This window comes from Impatiens glandulifera, chromosome 4 (assembly GCF_907164915.1).
Source record: "Impatiens glandulifera chromosome 4, dImpGla2.1, whole genome shotgun sequence".
In the NCBI taxonomy this organism is placed as follows: domain Eukaryota; kingdom Viridiplantae; phylum Streptophyta; class Magnoliopsida; order Ericales; family Balsaminaceae; genus Impatiens; species Impatiens glandulifera.
The window spans coordinates 9069324-9092657 of NC_061865.1; the positions used below are offsets into that span (position 1 = coordinate 9069324).

At 32.0% G+C, this 23334-nt stretch overlaps 1 protein-coding gene across 1 annotated transcript; it reads right to left on the minus strand.

The window, feature by feature from the left end:
* Positions 1-8691: 8691 nt before the first annotated feature.
* Positions 8692-14995, minus strand: LOC124933984 (casein kinase 1-like protein HD16). The gene is made up of 16 exons (XM_047474438.1): positions 14467-14995; positions 14266-14376; positions 14120-14193; positions 13965-14034; positions 13827-13882; positions 12950-13021; positions 12711-12805; positions 12479-12545; positions 12247-12376; positions 11945-12163; positions 11715-11857; positions 10550-10724; positions 10356-10446; positions 9763-9920; positions 9494-9682; positions 8692-9043 (listed from the first exon to the last, which is right to left on the minus strand). Exons 1-16 carry the CDS (start codon positions 14782-14784, stop codon positions 8984-8986), a joined length of 2028 nt encoding a protein of 675 aa, XP_047330394.1. The 5' UTR covers positions 14785-14995; the 3' UTR covers positions 8692-8983.
* Positions 14996-23334: the final 8339 nt, after the last annotated feature.

Below are 23334 nucleotides of genomic sequence, written 5' to 3' on the forward strand. Positions count from 1 at the left end.
TGTTTTTATTCCTGTTTTTGTTTTCTGTTTTTGAGTTAAGAGATTTGAGAACATGGTATAATAAATACATACAGTAATGGAAATTCAGAAATTAAAAGCTTAATTGAATTATGTTTAGAAAAGATGATACCTACTTTTGGGAATACATATTGGTCTAGGACATGACCATGTTTGGGAACAATTGCTCTTGGACATTGTCATGTTCGGGAACAATTGCTCCGTAACATGGCCCTATTTAAGAAATAATTGCTCCATAACATGGCTATGTTTGGAAATAATTGATCCCTAGCATGGCCATGTTCGGAAACAATTGGTCCCTAATATGACCATGTCCTAGAATAATTATTCTCTATCATGCCCATGTCATGAAACAATTGCTCCCTAACATGGCCATGTTCCCAAGTTCGGGAACAATTACTACCTAACATGGTCATGTCCTGAACCAAAAAATATTCCAAAAAATATTATTGTCTTTTATTTGTTTTTATTTTGAGAAGTTATGAACTGAACAAAGGCTTCAAAATTTGCTATCTATCTCACTTAATCTCGTTTTAGAACATGGTATAGTAAATACATACAGTAATTGAAATTCAGAATTTGAAAGCTTAACTGAATTATGTTTGGAGAAGATGATATTTCCTTGTTAGTTAGGAACTTGAATTAGCTGAATTATGTTAGTAACCAATTGGTCCATAACATGGTAAATAAAACTTGAATTTTCTGTTTGAGCACTTTTATATAAGTTAATTGTGCTTCATTTATTTGTTTATTTTTTGTAGAGTATAGAAAAGGAACCGTCGTCGGTCCTCGACATCAGATTTTTCATTGTTTGTCATTACTGCTACATCTGATGATGAAGAGTGTGCAATCGCACCCCACTCCCTCATCTCCAGCTTCCTCAACTCCCTTATCTTCCGCTTCTTTAACTCCCTCATCCCCCACTTCCTCAACTCCCTCATTTCCCGCTCCCTCACCTCCCTCCTCCCATGAAAATCTGAACACAACATTTTTGTAACTAAGACCTCGTCATCTGTCCTTTTCAAATTAATTCAACAATTAACAAAAAAACAACAAGAGATCGTCAAGACCATAGACTTCGAAGGGCTTCTTATACTTGGTCTTTCAAAATGTCCAAGCAAAATCTCTTAACACCTCCTCAGGTCATTCGAAATCGACATCGATAGCGGTAATTGTACGATCAACCTACGAAATGACCAGAAAGTCAAAATTGAAAAAAATGATATTTAGTGCATATTAGGCATTCCGAGAAGGGAAATTGAAATTGTTGAGTCTATTGGAAACAATAAAGAGTCCCCTGAATATGATCAACGGTTGTGGTAGTGGAGGAGACAATGGGGAATGAAACAAAATAGTTCCGGTCCAAAAACAACTATAATGCCAGAGATGATTCTTAACAACAGAGTAATTGACAATAATGTTAAGATAGACTTTGTTGTCTATGTTTTTTTTAGAACGCTAGGTTCTACTGCTTCTATGGAGTGTGACTAATCCCCGCGGGTTAAGCACATAGCCTGTAAACACATTTAACCATTTAACCCGGCGCAAAATTTGCTGCTTGACGGGCTCAAACCCAGGACCTCATAGAAGTCTGGGGGATATCCCTCAGACAACAAAATATTAACCTCCTCCATCGTTAAAAATGCATTAGACAATATTTCTAGATCTGCACAGAACATGGCTAGATCTACATAAATGTAGTAAAAGCAACACAAGTGTTGGCAGATGTAGTAGCAGCATCACAATATTAAGAAGTCAACACATCTGCCCTATTTGATTTGTCCATCCATGTCTTGTATGAGGCTATGGATACAAATCAATTTCTCAGGGATGTTATTCACAATTATTTCACATAGTCACCCCTATAATAGAACCTCAACCCTTAGGGGTTCTATTTGAAACACCACCCCAAATAGTGGTGGATGATGCTGCAGATGTTGCCAAAGATAATCAAACCGCAAATGTTCGATTTGAAACACCATCTCAAGTGATGGTGGATGATGACGCAGATGTTGCCAAAGATAATCAAAGTGAAAATGTTCGAGTTGAAATACCACCCCAAGTGGTACCACCCAAAGTGGTGGTGAAGGATGATGCAGATGTTGTCATAGATCATAAATTCGAAGTGGTAAAGTCTAAGAGGAAGTTTATACTTGAATGATCATCATAGAGAACAGAGCAGTCGAAAAGGAAGAAGAAGTTAATTATTAACAATCGGTCAGTGGTTTGAGTTGAAACACCACCACTTTTGGTAGTAAAAGTAGAACCTCATGTGGAGGATCCAGCGGTTCCACCAGAGGTTGCAAAGGATTAAAAAATCGGGGCAGATTTTTGCTCTCCTTACATGGAAATAGTTAGGATGAGATTATCCCATGTCTTCCATTATTCCAAAATTTCAGAAGTTGATCAAAAGGTTGTCGACCTAATTTTTGTAGAATCTGACTTAAGGTAATATCTGTAGAACTCTTCATAGTCATTTTAATGTTTTCTTAACTCTTATTAGGATGTATTTTTTTTCATTTGTCTTTGCAGTGAAGTGTTATACTAGAGTGACCGAGTCACGCTCACCAGAGAACACATGCTTACACTCAAAAGTGAAACATACTTGGACTTTAGAATAATTGACGCCTGAAGTCAATTGATCAATCACCTCCTAAAGAAGAAAACTCACAACATCATCCAAAAAATTTGCTTCTCTTACTTTGCATATGTTAGATTTTTTTAATAAGATTATTATATATATTTTTTTATTTTTAATATGATGTTCATTTGCAGAGTTCACATCCTTATGATGTTGATGTTTTTGTCGGTTTAATTAAAGAAGAAATGAATTTATTTCATTTATCATTTGAAAACTTAAAAAATGATGACCTTATAAGTTACATCTCCAATATTTTAGAACATTCTCATTTTTCGACTACCTAACCATATGAAAAAAATAGTCCTTTTTGCAGATTATGTTCACTATTTTAGAAAAAGATCATTTTAATTTGTACTGCATTAGCATGAAACAAAAAGAAATCTAATTAATTGACAACATATCATTGCTAGACCATTTGCAATGGAAGGAAAAATACATTACATTTAAGGCCTTGATAATAAGCTGAATTTATCTATCTAAAAGTGTTTATTGAATTCATCTATCAAAAAGTGTTTTTTCTTGCATTAGTAAAAGAGAAAAATGTGTTTGTTGAATTCATGTATACTGTTGACCCGGGAATGGCTACTTCAATAGCTGACTTCTCATTCAATATTTTGAAATTTCCTTGGTAAGACTGTGATAATAAAACGGATTGTGGAATCTACTAAATGTAGCAGATGGAGTCATATATAGGAGAACAAATAAAATCGATGATCACAATATAAGTTATATAATTTTAACATTGTTTTAGAATTACATGTACTAACTTGTTGAAAATTATATTTTTGAAATTCTTAGCAATAATTGAGTCCATGAGGAGAAAATTTGGTGTGAAGATCCTGAAGTCATAATTGAACAAACTTAGGCCCTAATTACCTGAAAAATTATAGAGAGTTGTTACATTATTAGAAAAGAATAAAATGATGTAAATTAATAACATTTAAAACATTGTAACATTGTTTGGTTGCTACATTATCTACAAAATGAATTTTTAATTCATATCATTTGTTTATACTAAAAAAATACTTAGAATGTTTGGTTGGTTTATACATTTTGTCCCTAACATGGTCATGTCCTAGAACAACTGGTCTCTAACATGGCATGTTCGGGAACAATTTCTCCCTAATATGTTCATGTTATGGACCAATTGCTCCCTAACAATTGGTCTCAAACATGATCATGTTAGGGAACAATTGTTCCCTAAAATGGTCATGTTCTGAAACAATTGCTCTCTAACAATTGGTCCCTAACATGGCCATGTTCGAGAATAATTATTCATGAATATGGCCATGTTATGAACCAATTGCTCTCTAACATGGTCATGTTAGGGAACAATTGATCCCGAATATGGTCATGTTATGGACCAATTGTTCCCGAAAATGGTAATGTTAAGAACCAATTGTTCCCGAACATGGCCATATTATGGACTAATTGCTCCCTAACAATTGTTTACGAACAAAGCCATGTCCTGAAACAATTGCTCCCTAATATGGCAATGTTCTTGAAAAATTGTTTCACCACTTCAGCCAAAAAATAAGTATTATGATTAGATTGAGCTGCAATCTGTTGGAACTCTGGTATCATTGGAGTAAGATAGTTATACTGATTTTTTCAATGTCACCCATATGAGGATCACAAATTTTATTAATACTTTGATAACCTCTTTTCAAATATTTGCATCAGCGGTCCTAGATATAATTAGTCGGCACCATATTCACCTTCATTCTTCTCAAAACCGTCAAAATATGTTTGCATATGAGTCCTCTGAACTCAGACAGTTTACATTGACAGTTTACAGAAACCTCTATCTGTTGAAGTTTACCTTTAAAGAAATATCTCTCAAATGTTCTCCATCATGACCTTATATGGTCTCCACCACTCCAAATGTAGTTGTTGTCCCATCGTCTTCATGTATGGAGGTGTCGCAAAACATCAACCCTTTCACCTTATTCTAGAACAACTTAAAAATGTTGTTTGTATATACACTTTAAAATTGTTTTTCCAATGAATACCCACTCACAATTGGAATAGTCGAATTATAAGAATGAAAATCCAATTTTTTTCTTCTCTATGTCCTCTTAAGGGACCTGTCATATTACTCTACAAATTGTTTTAGGGATGTTTTAGAATGAACAAAAATCATCAAAAAAGCATTCATAGATTCACTTCTTTTAGATGTTGACATACATGCCTGCCTAGAAGTAGCATTTAACATACACAAGAATCCATTTTGTACGTTCTACGTGCAAGAAGTTTAGTCAATTATTGTCTTGCAACTAAAACTCATCTATCATTTTCAGCCAACTATCTTCACATTGTTGAATTTTGATTGAGTTGTAGACAATGTTATTGAATGTCTTTTTATACTCTTATAATGAGCATATGCAGAAAATTTAGTGGGGATTTTTTTCATTATATGCCAAAGGCAAAATCGAAGATGATGGGTGTTCGGAAATACATTTTTAATTGCAATGGTCATTGATAAACATTGGTCAGTGATTATTGTCTTTGGACACGTTCGTTCATACATGTCAGCCATATTTTAAAAAGTCAGATAAATGACTCTAAATCCTCACTAGACATAAATCACATCCTAACAAAATTTATTGTTCATGATGATTAACACCGACAAAAGGAGTAAATGGCATATCATAGCGGTTTATCAAATATGTTGTATCAAATTGATGACATCCGAGAAGTACTCGTATGCAGCCCTGCATCTTCCATTAGCCTAATAGACATTCTTTATCTGATTTTCCTCGTCCATGTCATATACATAAAAAAAATTAAACGTATGCTTTGCATTGGTAGAAATATTGACATAGCGCTTCGGCATCACCTTCCTAACCGCAACTGTCTAGTTTCTGAAATATAGTTTTTATAACTTCTCTCGTCAAAAGTCATATTATCATATTCACCAATTTCAACTACAAGTGATTGATATTTTTTTGACAAAGTATTTCAAGTTTAGTCGTTTAAATCAAATCTTCTCTTCGCACTTGGATCTAGAACCTTGTGAGATCTAATATGTCTAGACTTTTTAAAACTCAAGATATGATTATGGTCATGGAAGACACTAGTTATCTCAACAGCACCTTCATTTCAAACTGTAACATTTATCTTAGCCTTACCATTCGTCTTGGTGGAAGGTCTACATTGTAAAATGTTTTCCCTTTGTAGAAAATGCACCACTTTTGGCGCAGCGATGGAGAGCCACTTTTGTTTGCCATCTGCACCATACTTGCTCCTAGCTTAGAAATGTCAAAACCCTTTGATTGGGCATATGCGTTGTAAAATTCGTGAAACTCCTTTTTAGAAGGAAGAGTCATTCCAATATTGGGGATTTGAACATTGTGTATTTTAACTTCGGCATTCATGAAGCTAAAGAATAAGAGACAAGATGTATTAACAAAAAGAATAATGATCATTCCATGTTGGCATCTGAAATAATCCAAAATATGACCATGTTCTAGGCCAATTGGTCATGGATATGGCCATATCCGGGAATAATTGGTCCTTAACATGGTCATGTTCAGGAACAATTGGTCCAGGACATTGCCATGTTCGGGAACAATTGCTCTCTAACATGGTCATGTCCTGAAACAATTGTTCTCTAACATAGCCATGTTCGGGAACAATTGCTCCCTAACATGACCATGTCCTTGAAACAAACCAATATTACCAAACAGGCCAATATTACCAATATTTCATCTCGGTTTATAAGACATTATACTTTAGTTTTAAAAATAACATTAAAGTTTAGACAATGCATTTCACCATACAAGAACATTTCAGTTTATACATTACAGTTTAAGTTCAAAATAATATTACAGATTAGTTCGGTGGTCATCTTGTTCGTGGTAGTCGTCTTCTTCGAAATAACTTCATGGTGGTCTTCTCGGTGGTTTTCTTCGTGGTAGTCGTCTTTTAGGTAGTCATTTGCTTCGAAATGAGTTTCTCATTGAGAGAGAAATCTAAAACTCGTTTTTTAAGCTCTTTACAATATGAGAAGGCTCTGATTTGATCATAGTTTGGCTATGATTTAATCAAAATTGAAGAATGCGTCCTTTTATTTTTATTTTATTATTTTTTCTCTCTCATCCTTCTATCGTGACATTTTTTCAACGGTGGCATCAGGTGGAGCGTCGCTATGGGTCGCTACCCTAGTATCGCTCTCTATCATTCCTCTAAATTTAATGATATGAGTTGTTTTTAAAAATAAGTAATAACTTATTGAATTTGTAAATATAATTTTTTTATTTTTTTAAAAGAAACTTTAAATCATATTATTTTTTATTTTTTTAAAGAAATTTTAAATATTTTATTTTTGCATAAAGAGATATATTAATGTAAATTTGGCGTTTACCGTTGACCTCAGACTTGAACAGATAGAATCGTATTACTACTGCCTATGCCCGAATTGTTCATGTGTCAACTAAACTGCCAAGAATCGAAACGGTGTGATAATTTATAGGGTCGACACGTAAACACTAGGAGTGGCCAAAAAATCCGATCCGTAAGACCCGATCCGACCAATTCGATCTGAAAAAATCCGAATCCAATTTGTAATTATTTAATAAATTTTAAAAATCACTGGATCGGGCAAAAAAAATCGGATACCCAAAGCAGATCCGGTGATTTTTAAATTTTATTAAATAATTACAAATCAAACAAAAATATTTTTAAATAAATACAAACCTAAAGTCCCAAACAAAAATCTCTCTCTACTTTTTTTTCTTCCCGTTTCTATTTACAAACTCAAACAAAAATATTATTAAATAATTACAAACCCAGACAAAAATCTCTCTCTTTCTTTCTTTCCTTTCCTGTTTCTCTTTACAAACCCAAACAAAAATAAAAAATATCTCTCTTACTTTTGTTTTCTCCTGTCTCCCTTTATAAACCCACAAACCCAAACAAAAATATATATCTTCCATTTATTTTTTCCGTTTACTTTTAGATCTATTTGTGAATATGTTCTCTTTAGATGGAGACCTAATTCTAGAGCTCAAATCGTTACTAATCATTGGAGGTTTGGAACTGTTGTAACTTGTAAGAAAAAATTAAAAATATGAAAAAATCAGATCAGCGAGTATCCGGCTGACTAATCTGGTATTTTTGGAACGGATAGTGGTCAGATACGGATAGCAATTTTTGAAAAAATAGAGGCGGATATCCGATCCAAAATACCGAATCGAATCGATATGTTTGTCCACCCCTAGTAAACACCCTAGTAAACACGACCCTAACAAAAAAAATGTTAGGTTAGGGTAAATGTATTTTTTTGTTTAAGATCGATCTGTCTACAATTTTTTTAACTTACGTCATTTCATTAAAAAAATAACTTACGTCATTTCATTAAAAAAATCTCCAAGGTAAAAAAACCTATGTGAATTTAGTATTAAAACAAAACAAACATTTGCCTTAACAAACGAAAATAACAAAAATAAAAATCACACGGAATAAAGAACATGACTACAACAATAAAAAAAAACATGAGTTTTCATCTCGCCTTAAAATCGCAAAGACGGGTGACTTCATTATAATCAATACTCCAATTTTGACATAAACTCTTTTGCTCATTCTTGGAAATTCCCCTTCAAATATGGATAAAAAAATTGCAATAAAAAAATATTATTTCTCCAAACTTTATTAATATCGCATCTCACCCAATAAAACACCCCTAAGTTTGAATTCGAGTTAGATAAATAACTATACATTGACTAACTCGTTAACCCGAATTATCACCCTAATAGTTATTATCAAATCAAATTCCATTAATATCATCTCTTTCAAAAAAAATAAAAATATATTTTCATTTTGTTGAAACACACATCATCATTTACTAATCCATAAATTTCCAATCATATAATAAAATCTTTATATGTAAACATTAGCAAACACTAACAAATTTATAAAGTTTTTTCTCAAAAAGATTAATGTACTAAATTGATATAAAATATGAAATTAAGTAAACTTATAAAGTCTAATACACATTTGAATTATACTAACAAACCCATAAACAATAATCCGGAATAAAAACTCCTTCCATTTATACTTAGACAGGGTTTTTCCCTTGCTAGTACACCAAAACCAACATAAAAAAAAACTCAGGTGTAATTAAACATGTACAAAAAAGATGTATTCAGATCACATCTTTCTTAAACATAGTTTACTTTTACAATTACCATGACAGACAGACAAACAAACCGACAAACAAAAGTAGATTTAACAAAAAAAAAAAGAGTAAGTAAGTAGTGCGAGAGATTATCGATCATACATTGGGATTTGCCATTTCATTGATTCTGTTCCTGACCATAATAATCAAGACACAGTTCTTCCATAGCAAACGCATGCTAGATACAGATTCTTTCCCCATTTCTCCTGCGTAAAACCATCATATAAATCAATCCCCCGCATCAAACAAGTCCTTAGAATCCTTTAATAAAATCTAAAAGAAAAAACACCCAACCAATCAAGGTGCTTTAAGTGGTAATTGAACTTTAAACTTGAGCTACCTTTGATGAGTGTCCATCCTTCTTGTTATTGCTTTAGTAATTACATTTTGCCAAAATGATGTAGGGTTCTTTTTCGGAAAAAAATAAACTTTGTTTGATAAAAAGGTGGATTATTTGGGTAAATTGGCTAAAATATGTTTGAATTTAATATTTTAAAGCGTTATAAAAGATAAAATAAGGGTGGGTAATTTGATATTTTGGTCGAATAATTCAATGATTCGAGGGTGGTTTATTTGGATTTAATCAAACTAATCGAGACATCAAACAAGCCCTAGGTGCATGAGATGATGATTGATTCTGCAAAATTTGGTATTACCTTGACATGGGTGCTTGGGAACTGTGAAGTGCGAAGAGTCTCCTGTGTTTCATCACTAGGTCTGCGTCTAGGAACACTCAATATGAGAGCAGTTTGATCATTTGTAGCAGCTGCTGAAGTAATTCTATAACCTCCATCCCACCTTCTATGAACTCCTTCGCTTGGATAAAGAAAATCAAGCTCAACAACCTATGCCAAATTTATTATTGTTAATCTTCTATCAGATACTTGCATCCCCTAATAATTATAACGAGACAAAAATCACAAACCTGATCACTGAATCCAGCATTTCTTGACATGACAACAGCCCACCTGGTCCCAGCAGTGGCCATGGATGTCACATGAAAACCTTCTCTCCATTTCTTGCTGATCCACTTGAATGGAAAAGAATCACTAACTTTGTAAGACTGCTGAGAGTATGGAGTGCCTGTCAAGGTTTAAGCTATTAGATTCTGATTTACTGCTAAAAATAAGAATATTTATACCAAGAGCTTGTTTGATCTGGGGTTATTTGAAAACTCTAGGTTATGAAATCAAAACTCTTGTGCGATGAAAAAGTGGATTATTTGGGATTGAGTGATTTGATTTGAAAGGTTATCTTATGTGATAAACGTTTCCAAGATCGTGAAACAAAAAATCACACTAGTCCAAGTTTCCAAACAAATAAACCGGATCATAATATACCAAACAAAAAAGTTTATCTTTGTCAATCTTCCAATGTGATCGTCATAATAAAAGTTTCAAAATAGGCTTCTGTGTAAACATCGGGCATAAATAAAGAAGTTGAACATTTTGGAAACCGGTAGATCTCAAGCATCAAAAGTTATAAGGCAAATAGTCCAAGGTAATGTTAAAGTAGTACCTTTGGACATGACTACCAAAGAGCTTCCATTAGTTGATCCAGCAACAGAACTAATGTAAAAATTCTTCTCCCACTGTTCCATGATCCATTCCTAAGGATTTTCCAAAGATCAAATAAATATCAATATTTTATCTTTTTTCAAAGGATGAAAAAATAAATATCAATATTAAGCATAAAGAGTTAATAACATTCACCTTGTTTAAGAATAAAGGCGATAGCTGATAAAGTTGGTTTCTGAAACCAGTTCCAGCATCCATAATAAGCGCCCATAAGTTGGAACAAGATGCTACGGAACTTATAAGAAGACCATCTGCATTTCCTTTATCTATATGTTGAGCTAATCTCCCGTCTGCTACATTATAGTGATACCTATTACCAAAACCAAGTCAGTCCATTAGTCATCCTAATAAATTATCTGCAAAATCAGAATGACCCCAAGTTGTAAACAAATGATTTCTTTTTATCAAAATCTATCTGCACACTCAAGGATTTGTAATAAAATATCTTTATTACCTCCCATCAACCTTATTAAATACTGTAATCCATATATTATTGCAATCTCGCAAATGTTCAACCCACACAGCATTTAGAGTTAGAAGCAATAAAACATTGGAATTTTCCTTATAAACCCTTTTTCTGTATATGAGAAGAGTCGCACAAATGAAATGAGTAACACGGGACAATTTAGAGTTAGAAACATGTTCGACTAAATCGTAACTATTCTAAAGTGGAGAGCTATCAATTGCACGGTTTAGTCATATTCTGAATTACGATACAGATACATGTTAGGGCTAAATTAAGGTTTTAAGTGTAATCTATTAGTGGGACTTTTTGTAATGGGTTTGGGATTAATATGGTTAATGAAACCCAGAGTCCCAGACATAACCATCAACCATGTTCACTTATCCAACAACCACAATACATCCACTTGAAGGGTTGTGATTAATTGAGCAGTTGAAGACTCACATGAGAATCTTAACAGCAACTCTGATATATTAAACTGGTGGACCACTAAGAAAGAGCCTCGTGGAATATCTTTTAACTTTATTTTAATTATTGTATTTCCTATTAAATACTTAGTTACAAATAGAGAAGGGCAGCTGGAATATACTGTGATGTATCATCTTCTCTCCTAAGCCGAAAGACATTTCACTCTCATCTAAACTCTAAATCTATCAATCCTAGATTTTACCATGTATCGATACCTAGTAGAGTAACATTAAGTTTCTACACAAATCTTCACCAGGGTTTATAATCCAAGATACATAGCCCACGCAGCAATAATAATAGTAAGAGAAATCATGTATATTATATGAATATTGAAAATAATACAAATCTAAAGGAAAGAAGTGATTTTACCTCTGTTTCATAGGTTGCCTAGCATTGTATACCGAAACCCACTGGGTAGCTGGCACTCCTAATCGAATCTTTTTCAGAGGCATTCCATTATCTTCTTCATCTACATTTAGTCTACTTCTCTTTTGTCCAACTTGATAGATAATCTAGCACGGAAGACAAATTAAGAATACTAGATAACGAGATTCTTAACATAGGAGATCATCATTATATTTAACAAGCACGAGAATTACCTTTTGGGCACCATCGGTGTTTATCGGTCGTATAGAAGGATTTGGTCCAATAAGTCCCTCAAATAGAGAAACTAGCTTGGAATAATTAGGCTCTTCATCAAATTTCATGTTAACCACAAACTCAAGGAACTGCCTAAGTGGCACTGGACAAAGGGAGCACAGTGCTTCAGGGGATGAGGCCATCTTTTTCTTGCAGACTAGAAAAGACTTATTATCACCCTAGCAGAATAAAAGCCCGGTAATATAAGTAATACATCAATGTGAAGCCCTAATAGACTTATTGAAGTGAGATTTAGTTATACCTGGTATCCTTGCCATGGCAACCTGCCTCTATGAAGAAAAATAAGTGTATAGGCAAGAGATTCTAGGTCATCTCTCCTGCTGGCAGTTCTTCCTAGATGAGCATGTACACTAGCATACCTAACAGTTCCCCTGGAAAAATGTGGAGGAGAGAGTATGAAATGAAATAGAAAACAGAAGCATAATTTTTTTTGTAAAATGTATTATGTAACCCATGAATGAATAAAACTGCACCTAAATAGATCAGGACGCTGATCGTAGTCAATGTGAAGACCGCTAGAACTGTCTCTCCACTTTGTTGCTGCAATTCAAGAACAGGGAAATTCAGAATAGCATGGAGAAAGAATACACAAAATTTTATTTTTCTTTAGACTGATAAAAGATTGATTTTTTTAAATGATGCAACAATTTTCATCATTACACATTTATGCGAAGGTCCTAGACTGATAAAAGATAGATAACCAACCTAAACCAAGGTCTACAAGAAACAGCTTCTTTTCTTGTGGCGTACCCGCTGGACCAAGTAAAAAGTTCTCTGGTTTTACATCTCCATGAACATAGCTGAAATGAAAGAAGGCGTAGATCAAAAGAGGCAATATAGATTGAAGCACCAAAAAGAAATAGAAAATGTAAATGAATATTTAATGAAAACGTCAAGTGAACAAGAAAATGAAATTTAACAAGAGACCAAACAGCATATCGTACCCTCTTGCATGCAACTTCTCTAGGATGGACAAGGACTCAGCTGCAATACATGCTACCATTTCTGTGGACATCCTGCAGATTCATTGTTATTGTGATTAGAAAAATAGATCATCAATTAAGGTCAAGTTTCAAAGCTAACATAGAATAATCCCAAAATATGTCATCAGCCTCTGAAACAAGCAGGGATAAGATCAGAATTATCTACTTGTGAGTACTACAAAAGTTTCAGCATTAGAGCCAAGGATATTATTCTCCTGTGAAAGTCAGAATCTCTGGAGTAAATTGTAGATGTCCTCATGACTAGAAAGAAAATAACATCATGTGTATTAATTAAAAAGGACCAGAAGTTTGTCGTTTTGCATGTAGGGCTGAGCGCAAACACGTGTATCAAAATCCTAACATCATGTGTATTTAAAAGGACCCCTAGAAGTTTGTCGTTTCTACGTGTTGCAAGTAGGTCTGCAAACCAGAATCAGCTTGGAGCTAATCAATATTTACCTAATAAATCAGATTTGAGATTACTAAGGTTATTTTGGTTTATGTGAGGTTATCAAATCTAATTTTACCTCACTGAACATCTTATTGCATGTGAGGTTATCAAATCATTCCCATACTGTCATTCTTGGGAAAAAAACAATTTAAGTAAGGGTTCTGCCTAGAAACGTCAAAGTTTCTACATAAACAGTACAAAGTGGCAATTATTTTGTACAAGCAACATGGAGCAATGCATAAATAGATGAAAACCAAAACATTGATGCACCAAAAAAGATTTTATATTTTAGGCAAAAAAAAAACAAGCTTTACATAGAAATCAACTTTATGTACAAGAAAACAAAGGGGGGGAAAGAAATTGCTGAATCAAGCATTGGATACTCACTGTTGTCCTGAATTATTCCAAACATCCCATAAGCTAGGCCCCAGCATATCCATAACCTACATATATATATTTTTCCAATTTACAAGAGGAAAAAAAACTTGCTGAATCAAGATCATAGAAACTGATGTTATTACATACCATTACATAGTACTCTCCTTGTTTTCCTTTAAAATGAACCCTAGGCACTCCATGACTCCCGCCAAGAACGCTGGCCATACAAAAATCAACATAAGTTACAATGAAACAGAAAAAAGTGGGCAGACATGACAAAAAACAAAGATTAATGCCCTTACGTGTAAACTTGCCACTCATATGGAGGTCCATAGCTACAACCTTTGCTATTTCTGTGCTCAAACTTTAAAGCCACCTAATATGAGAGGCAGCATACCCATGTTAATAACAAAGAACTAATAAGAAATAATACTTGACAACAAATTACCTCCAGAGGTCCAACAATACCAGACATTCGTCTTCCAACAAAGACCTGTCCAAAACCACCTTTACCTAGTTTCTTCTCAACCTTGTATACTGGTGATCCTCCAACTTGAACCTAATTGATACCCAGAAACATAATTCATTTGTCAAATGCTTACTCACACAACTAAACCCTATATAACTCAAAAAGAAATGGTATTGATACCTTATCAGGGAAAGGAGTAGTATTCCCTTCTTCTTCTTGTCCATTAGCTTTATTAGCACTCAAACCACCACTATTATCCACCATCTCCGCACCTACTCCAATTAAAGTCCTCTTCAAAGACTTCAAAAACCTGTTATTTTCACTACTCAGAATCAATTCCTGCTCCCTCAGATGATCCGCTTCAGCGGCCGCGGCCGCTTCAGCCGCCGCTGCCCTTGCTACCGCTGCTCGAGTCTTGATGTAGTTCCCGATCACCGGTTCCTTCTCAGGAATAACTTTGTTCAAAGAAGGACTGACAACCCTACGCAAGTCTGACATCCTTTTCCCATAAAGATAAACGACGACACCTTGAACGAATTAACCATTATCGGACAGAGACAAAGATTGAGATAACCTTAAACATCAGCTGAATCGAATCGAACGGAGTCAATTACGTTATCCCATATAGGTCGGTCGCTGTTTGTATCTTCTGGAAACTAGGGGAATTGTTGGACTAGCTAAGAAGAACGATTTGGGGATTTTAGGGATTGCAGTCTTCAAGATGAGAAGGAATAAATTCAATTTATATCACTATTTGAATTATTATCATTTTCTTTTATGTATTCAAATTTATTACTAATATCTCAAATGTCTACAAAAATAATGTTTTTATTTATTTCAATTTTTTAACCTAGAATATCTCAATTTTAATAAGATCTTAATCTTAAACAAAATACAAATTTTGGGTTCGATTTTTTGCGTTACTCGGCCCAATTAAATTCGGTCATACAAATTCTTACTAAAAATGTCGTACTAGTCATTTTTGAATAATCCCGAGTAAAATATAATACTTTTTTTTATAGGATTAAACATCCGGTCAAATTGGGCTCTTTACGGGACCAATTGGTAATTTCGAAGTTCATTTTACAAATCGTACAATTTTTTATTTTAATTGTTAAAGTTATTAAAACAAAATTTTGTCTTAACGGATTTAAACGTCTTAACTTATTATTTACGTAACATTTATAAATAAATATTATTAATTTAACTACCGAATTTCAGTAAATTTATGATTTGAACTATTTATTATCTATAATTCGGTAGTTAAAACTCTTTTTTTATTAAAATTCGGTAATTAAATTAGTGATGCTAAACAACATTAAATATTATTAAGATAAACATCATTTTTGGTCCAAGGTGAAAGATGAGGTTTAGAATGACACTTGGCCAAAAAATAAACTTAATTTAACAATTTAACTTATAATTAATATAGTATATATAAAATAAATTTTATTAACAATCCTAGTCAACACAAATCTTATTCATTATTATGAAAGATAAAAAAGGTGAATATAAATTATTATTTTATTCCCAACAAAAAAAGTGGTAATTTGAAGAAAAAATAAGAAAGGTAAAGAAATATTATTTTTTTAGGTTGACCCATATAATATATTTTTTTTATTTGGTCCTCTCAATTCTTAGTAGATATTATTCTTTTATTTTCATAAGTTTGTAATAAAAGAGATGTCTTCCTAAATATGTTTTAATTATCCTCATTTCAATTGAGTAGGAGTTTTAGAAGATTAAATTGATTGGTATAATAACTTATTAAAATTAAGATTTATTCTCAATTCATTTTTAAAATAATAAGTATTTATGGAATAAATCAATAATATCTAAAAATATCATTATAATTTTGTAAACTTCTTTATGAGTATTTGTATTTTGTTGGGTTTGTTTGGTCAGGATGTTGAGTTTTTTTATAAAAAAAAATATTTATAATAATATCATAAATCCAAATATAGAGAACCACTTTTTAACACCTATGCATTTAATTCTCACTAAAAAAACAAAAATTTCAGTCCATGCTAATTTTATAAAATAAAAAATCAGTTTTGCTGCAAGTTAAGTCAAAGATTTCAACAATCTTAAATTTTGATTTTGAGAAATGGTAAGAAGAATTTTTAGTATATATATATATATATATATATATATAATATTTAAAAATAATTAATTTTATAATTAATTAACTTTTATTTAAAATATATAAATATATTTTTGAGACATACTATATGAGTATAATTATAATATATATATATACATACATTAAAATCCATTACAACTTCATTATATTAAATAAAATACTTTAAAAAGTTATAATTTTTTATTTTATTGTATAGAAAAAAAAGTATACAGATATTTAAATTAACCGAAAAAGTATTGAATTTAGTATAATGGACTTTTTTATATATACACATATCACCCTAAAAATAATAACTCTAATTTGAACAAGAAACCTAAAAAAAATTGAGTGTGCAAATAAAATTACATTTTTTTAATATTATAATTATTATAAACATTAAACTTGCATGTTTCTATTTTGTTCAAAAACAAACATTTATTTTAAACTTTAGCATAGAGATTTTATATTAACACGATAACTAAGTTATGTTCTGAGTATTAAGATTGAGTAACATTTTAGGCTGTACTAACCACAAAATAGAATAATGTGAAAAAAAAATTAACTACCCTAATTTTAGTTATAATTTTATTTTTATTTTTGTGAGATTTGATTGTCATTTTTTAATCATAATTAGGGTTTGTCTAGATTCTTGATCATCCCGCTTTTAAGATTTTAATGAAATTGTTTTAATATTTTTCTTTAAAAAAAACATATAATCAAATAAAACATTTTACATTTTGAACCAACTACAATAACCTTTTTTATGTTTAAAAAAATAAGTAAATTTAAATCAAATCTGTTTTTTTTTTTAAATGGGCTGTATTAGTCCGGAGCTTGATGGGCTTATACCATATAACTTTTTTAACTGGTTTCTCAAATGAAAAAAAAATGATCAATTCAGAAATAAGAAATAAGAACAAATCTCACATTTTTTTTTTATAGATTATTTCGATTGTTTGAATCAAATTTTAGTTGACTATCAGACCTTGACATTATATGATATTTCCCATTCGAGCACCTGTATAAACATAACCAAAATGGAGAAAGAAATCCAAACACAACATAATTTGAAACCACTGTTATGTTTAATTATTGAATCATAAATCCAATTCCAATTTTGTGATTCCATTAAAAAATTGAAAGAATTTAATGAAAATCGAATATAATCATCACATAACCAAAGTAAATAATTTGTACAATTCCTTCTAAACTGATCTCTCTTAAATCAGTATTCTTAAGATGTATTTCAAGGGACCTTGAATGGCTCATCACTAGCATTAGCAACCCAGTAGAAACAATAGGAACAACTTTTACATAGGAGAACACTAAAAATGAAGGGAAAAATCCCCTAGAAAATAACCATTCTCATACGATAATAGACTATGGTTGGCCCTGGGATAAGGCCAAATAAGTCATCGGGTTTGGGCAGCCCATTTAGTAAAACATATAATATATTTAAAAAAATTATAGTTTTTAAACATAAAATGTTATAGTTTACCGATTAAATATACAAATTTAGAATTTTTATTTAATTAAAAATTCAATTCTCACCCAAAAAAAAATTTATATCAAAATTTTAAACTAAACACAAGACAATAACAAAAAAATCAATTTTTTTTCTTTCAGGACTAGAGTAGCCCAAACCTGAGGACCAACTCTGATTGTACACCTATAAAATCGACATTTTCTTAAAAGAGAAAATGTTTCGACTCGAATGGTTAGGCTCAATGTCTTACCTTTCTCTATAATCTCATAAAACAAAACTAAAAATCGAAATGCTAAACTTGACTTGAGTTTGTTTGAAAACAGTTTTATCGAAAATATACTTGGGTTCAATTAAGAGTCGCCACATAATTTATTCTTTAATTTTCAATCTAAAAAAATCACTCATTTCACCTCATTTCTACATAATTTTTTTTAGTCCCTATCCCAATTCCAGTTCTCATTCACATCCCTCCAATTTGTCTAGGTTTATGCCTATATCTCTGATGACCGTAATTTTTTGTTTGTGCTATTTGCACATCAATTGACAACGATAATTTTTTTTTTTTTATTTTAGGGCATGATTGAACATATGTAGCTCTATTTGAAAATATTTAAAAACATTTAAAAATGGAGTGGGGATGAGCTTGAACGGATAGATATGATTAAATTTATTAACATATAGATTTAAATAAAAAGATTTTCAAATAAATTAAAATTTTGTTTTTACCCAAACTTAGCTCTAGATCTATCCAAATAGAAGTATTAAAAAAAATATATTAGAATTTGGACCAATGTATCTCAAGACAATTTTAGAGATGTTTTGAAATGGGCTTTAATTGGGTTGGGCACAAATTAGTAGTCAAAGCGAGTCCCATTTCCAATGCCTTCTCTTATTTTAGGTATTATTTGTTATCTTTGATAATAACATATATTATTAAATTTGTCATTATATAAATAGTTAAAATATTTTAAAACACTATTTCAACTGAATCATATACAAATCAAATATTTAAACAATCAAATAAACTAAAACTTTGTTTTTACACACATCCAAATCGAGCTCTCGTGGAACCAAAGGCTATTCTACAACGTCGATTAGTTCGCAGAAAGGCTCGTGGCGCAGGCCATGGTTTACTTTAGTGGTCACGTGCTCTCATCAATTACGCACTTGGGAGGACTAAGACTTTTTTCCACTTATAGTTCCTAGAGTTCAGGAAGCAATTTGGCGCTCGAAAGCCCCCTTCAAATAGAAACAAATAAATTTGGATCAATATAGTATCCAAGACATTAACTTTTTAACTATTTATCATCTCAATGAAAATGCAAATTCAAGTTTAAGAGGTGTTTTAAGACGAGCCTTAACTGGGTTGGGCCTCGCGGGGCGACACGAGACACAACATGCATAATGGTGAGTCAAAGACACGACACAAAATTACGAGTTATGCCATTTTTTTAATTTGGCGACTCAAGCACGACATGAGGCATACCTATTTTAATAAAATAAAACTTTGTTTTAAACTGAGATCTAACTCTATATTTATATAAAAAAAATATAAAAAAAAATATTAAAATTTGGACCATAGATTATCCCAAGACATTTATTTTATTTTTAGTTATTTATCATTCTAATACAATGTCACATTTAAGATGTTTTTTAAATGAGCCTTAATTGGGTTGGGCCTCGCAGGGCGACCCGAGGCACGACACAACACAATGCGAGTCAAAGATACGACACAAAATTTTGAATTGCGCCATTTTTTTAATTCGGCGGCACAAGCACACAGGGTCGGCCCTGAAAATTGGGGGCCCAATTCAAATTTAAATTTTGTACCTCTAAAATAGTAAAAAAAATTAATTTTTTTTAATAATATAAAATAAGATATAAATAATTAATATATTATAATACGAAAAAAAAGATAAAAAAAGTTATATATATATTTAATATGAAAAGAGAAAAAAAAAGATTAATAATATAATATATAAATAATAATACTATTAAATATTAGAAAATGGGGCCTATACAATTGTATAGGTTTTCTTACTAGGGCCAGGGAAAAATTTGAGAAAATAACTTCAAAAATGGGGTTATTTGAGGTGGTGGTAAAATATAAATTTAGTTGCGTTCGTGGTCTTTTATTTTTTTTTTTGACGAAATTGCCTTTTTCGCGAAAGGCTAAGGGACTTAGCGTTTCGGGAAGTTGATTAGGTTTTATATAAATACTCAAAAATTTTCATTTCATTCATTTTCTTTCTCTCTCTTCTCTGTCTGCTCTTGTTCGACGGCGGCGACGAAGGCTACGACGACGACTACGGCGACTACGGCTAGGGCGACGTAAGAAAACATCAAAGATAAGAAAACCCTAACACTCTAACTCTGAATCGATGTTCATCATATTGTTCTTATTTCTATTATCTCCATTTCAAACGATTTATGTTGTTCTTAATCAAACTCTAAACCCTAAATCAATTTAATATGTTCTTATTGTTCATATTGGTTCATAATTTTGTTCATATTATTGTTCATATTTGTTGATGATGATATTTGCAAATTATATGGGTTCCGTTTCAGGGAAGATTCACTTCGCGTTTCGCTAAGTACTTCGCGTTTCGCGAATGCACATCGCGTTACGTGAAACGGCACGCGAAGCAGCGCGGTCGGCACGCGAAGCGGCGCGATCGTCACGCGAAGGCACATCACGTTACGTGAAGCGGCGCAGTTGGCACGCAAAACGGCGCAGTTGGCACGCAAAACGGCACGGTCGACACGCAAAACGGCACGATCGTCACGCGAAGGCACATCGCGTTACGCGAAGCGGCATAGAGTGTTACGCGAAGCGGCACAGAGTTGTACTTAGATTTGTGTAAAACACCAAATTCGATTCTTATTGTTTTTCAGCTGAATGAAGAATGATTTTCTTTGTTTTGTTTGATTAAAAAATCTGTCATATGCTCATATTCAGGCCTATTTGTTTGTCTTGCGTTATCAATTAAGTTCTTAACTATGGTTGTTGTTCGGCTGAACTTGTTGGCTCCGCGCTCATATGATTCTTTTTTCGGCTTACACCCATTATCTCAAGTTTTGGATCGAACTAATCCATTGACACAAATAGTTCATGGGATGTGAAGGCGCTGAAGAAGGAGTGGAAGCTGATGAAGAGGAGACAAAGGGAGGATCGACGAATCAAATGATATTTATAGACTTTTGCTAATGTTACTTAGTGTTTAAGGGTTTTAATTTGAATAGGTTTAGGGTTATGCTGAATATTATGAACAAACATTGTATTCTCAACTCTATCAATCTTTTATCTACTATGTTTCGTCTCAGTCTATAGGTGTAAATCTTAAACGATTTGAGATTAATTTCAAACAAACTCATTTAAGAATCTATAACTTATATAGTAATTAAGGTTATTTGAAAATAACAAGGCCTTATAAATTGTTCAAAAAATAATTGTTACAAAGAACTAAATTTTAGATAATCCAACAATTGGATAATCATGCACTAAAATAGTGAAAAAGATACAATAGGTTTATTATTAATCACCTTAAACAGTTGTCTTTCTAGGCAATCTTACAACATCAAAAGATGAAAAGAACATTAAACAACGAAAATAGCCAACAAAATCCGAATCAGAAAGTAAAACAAAACGCTCAAGGGATGGCCCTTCGCTACAAGGGATGACCATTCGCGTGACCACTGTGCCGCTACGCGTAACGCGGTGTGCCTTCGCGTGACGATCGTGTCGCTTCACGTGCCGACCGTGCCGCTTCACGTGCCGACCGTGCCGCTTCGCATAACGCGATGTGCCTTCGCGTGACGATCGTGCCGCTTCGCTTGCCGACCGTGCCGCTTCGCATGCCGTTTCGCGTAACGTGATGTGCATTCGCGAAACGCGAAGTGAATCTACCCTGAAACGGAACCCATATAATCTGCAAATATCATCATCGACAAATATGAACAATAAGATAAACAAAAATATGAACCAATATGAACAATAAGATCAGATTAAATTAATTCAGGGTTAGAGTTTGATTAAGAACAACATAAATCGTTTGAAATGAAGATAATAGAAATAAGAACAATATGATGAACATCGATTCAGGGTTAGGGTGTTAGGGTTTTCTTATCTTTGATGTTTTCCTACGTCGCCCTAGCCGTAGTCGCCGTCGTCGTAGCTTTCTTCGCCGCCGTCGAACAAGAGCAGATAGAGAAGAGAGAAGAGAGAGAAAGAAAATGAATGAAATGAAAAAATTTGAGTATTTATATAAAACCTAATCTACTTCGCGCGAAAAGGTAATTTCGTCAAAAAAAAAATTAAAAGACCACGAACGCAATTAAATTTATCTTTTGCCACCACCTCAAATAACTCCATCTTTGAGGTTATTTCCTCAAATTCCCCGGGCCAGGGACGTATCTAGGAATTAATATTAGGATGGGCTTGAAAAACAAAATGAATTAAAATTTTGAGATAAACTTTAAAATTGAAAAATAAAATAATAATATATAATTTGAGATAATCAAATTTAAAATTTGGTCACATTAACCTATAAACACTTAATATAACCTTCATTAAAAGTTTGTCATTTAGAATTTAATTTTTTTAATACTTGAAAATATATCTTACATACATATAATTATCAAATAAAAACTCATTAAATCAAAAAAGAAAGGAAAGACAAAAAAAAAAATTCTAACACTTTTAAATTTATAAATAGATAGGTTAAATATTATACATTTAATAACCATAATTTTTTATGGGATAAATAATATTCATTTTGTTCGTCTCAAATATACATAACTTTTATAATAAAATATTTATCTTTTCATTGTCCACCTAATACATTATTTATGTTAAAAAAAAAATTATTTATACAATTTATCTTTAAACTTCATCTTATTCTAACAACATAAAAAAATCAAAATAAGAAGTCTTCGAAGTTTCAATTCGATTGGACTTTAAAATTTGATTTTTACTTATATATGTGTATAAGAAGAGAAATGAGTAAAAAAAAAGTAAAGTAAAAAAGAATAGTAAATTCTGCGTGTTATATTAGAGAGGAGCCAACGTCAAAGCAAGCCCAATATTTAGTTTGGGGTTAAAAATAAAATAAATAAAAGATCAAAGACCTTTTTAAACAAAGGATAAAAGTTAAAAGGACACGAGCCCCTCTTTTCACACAAAACATTTAATTATACAAAACATTTTTCTATTTTAGAAAAATTAGATAGCAACTATATAATTAAAAAGTTAATTACCGATTTATTTTAAAATATTTAAAATATTTTTCTAAATCAAATATAAAAATAATAAGACTATTAAAATTTTAAATAAAAATAAAAATAGAGAACTGAAAGATTTCAAGACGTTACAAAATTACATTTTTGTTGTTACCCAAACTTAGTTTGGATCCAACTCATATCCAATTATGCATATTTCCAA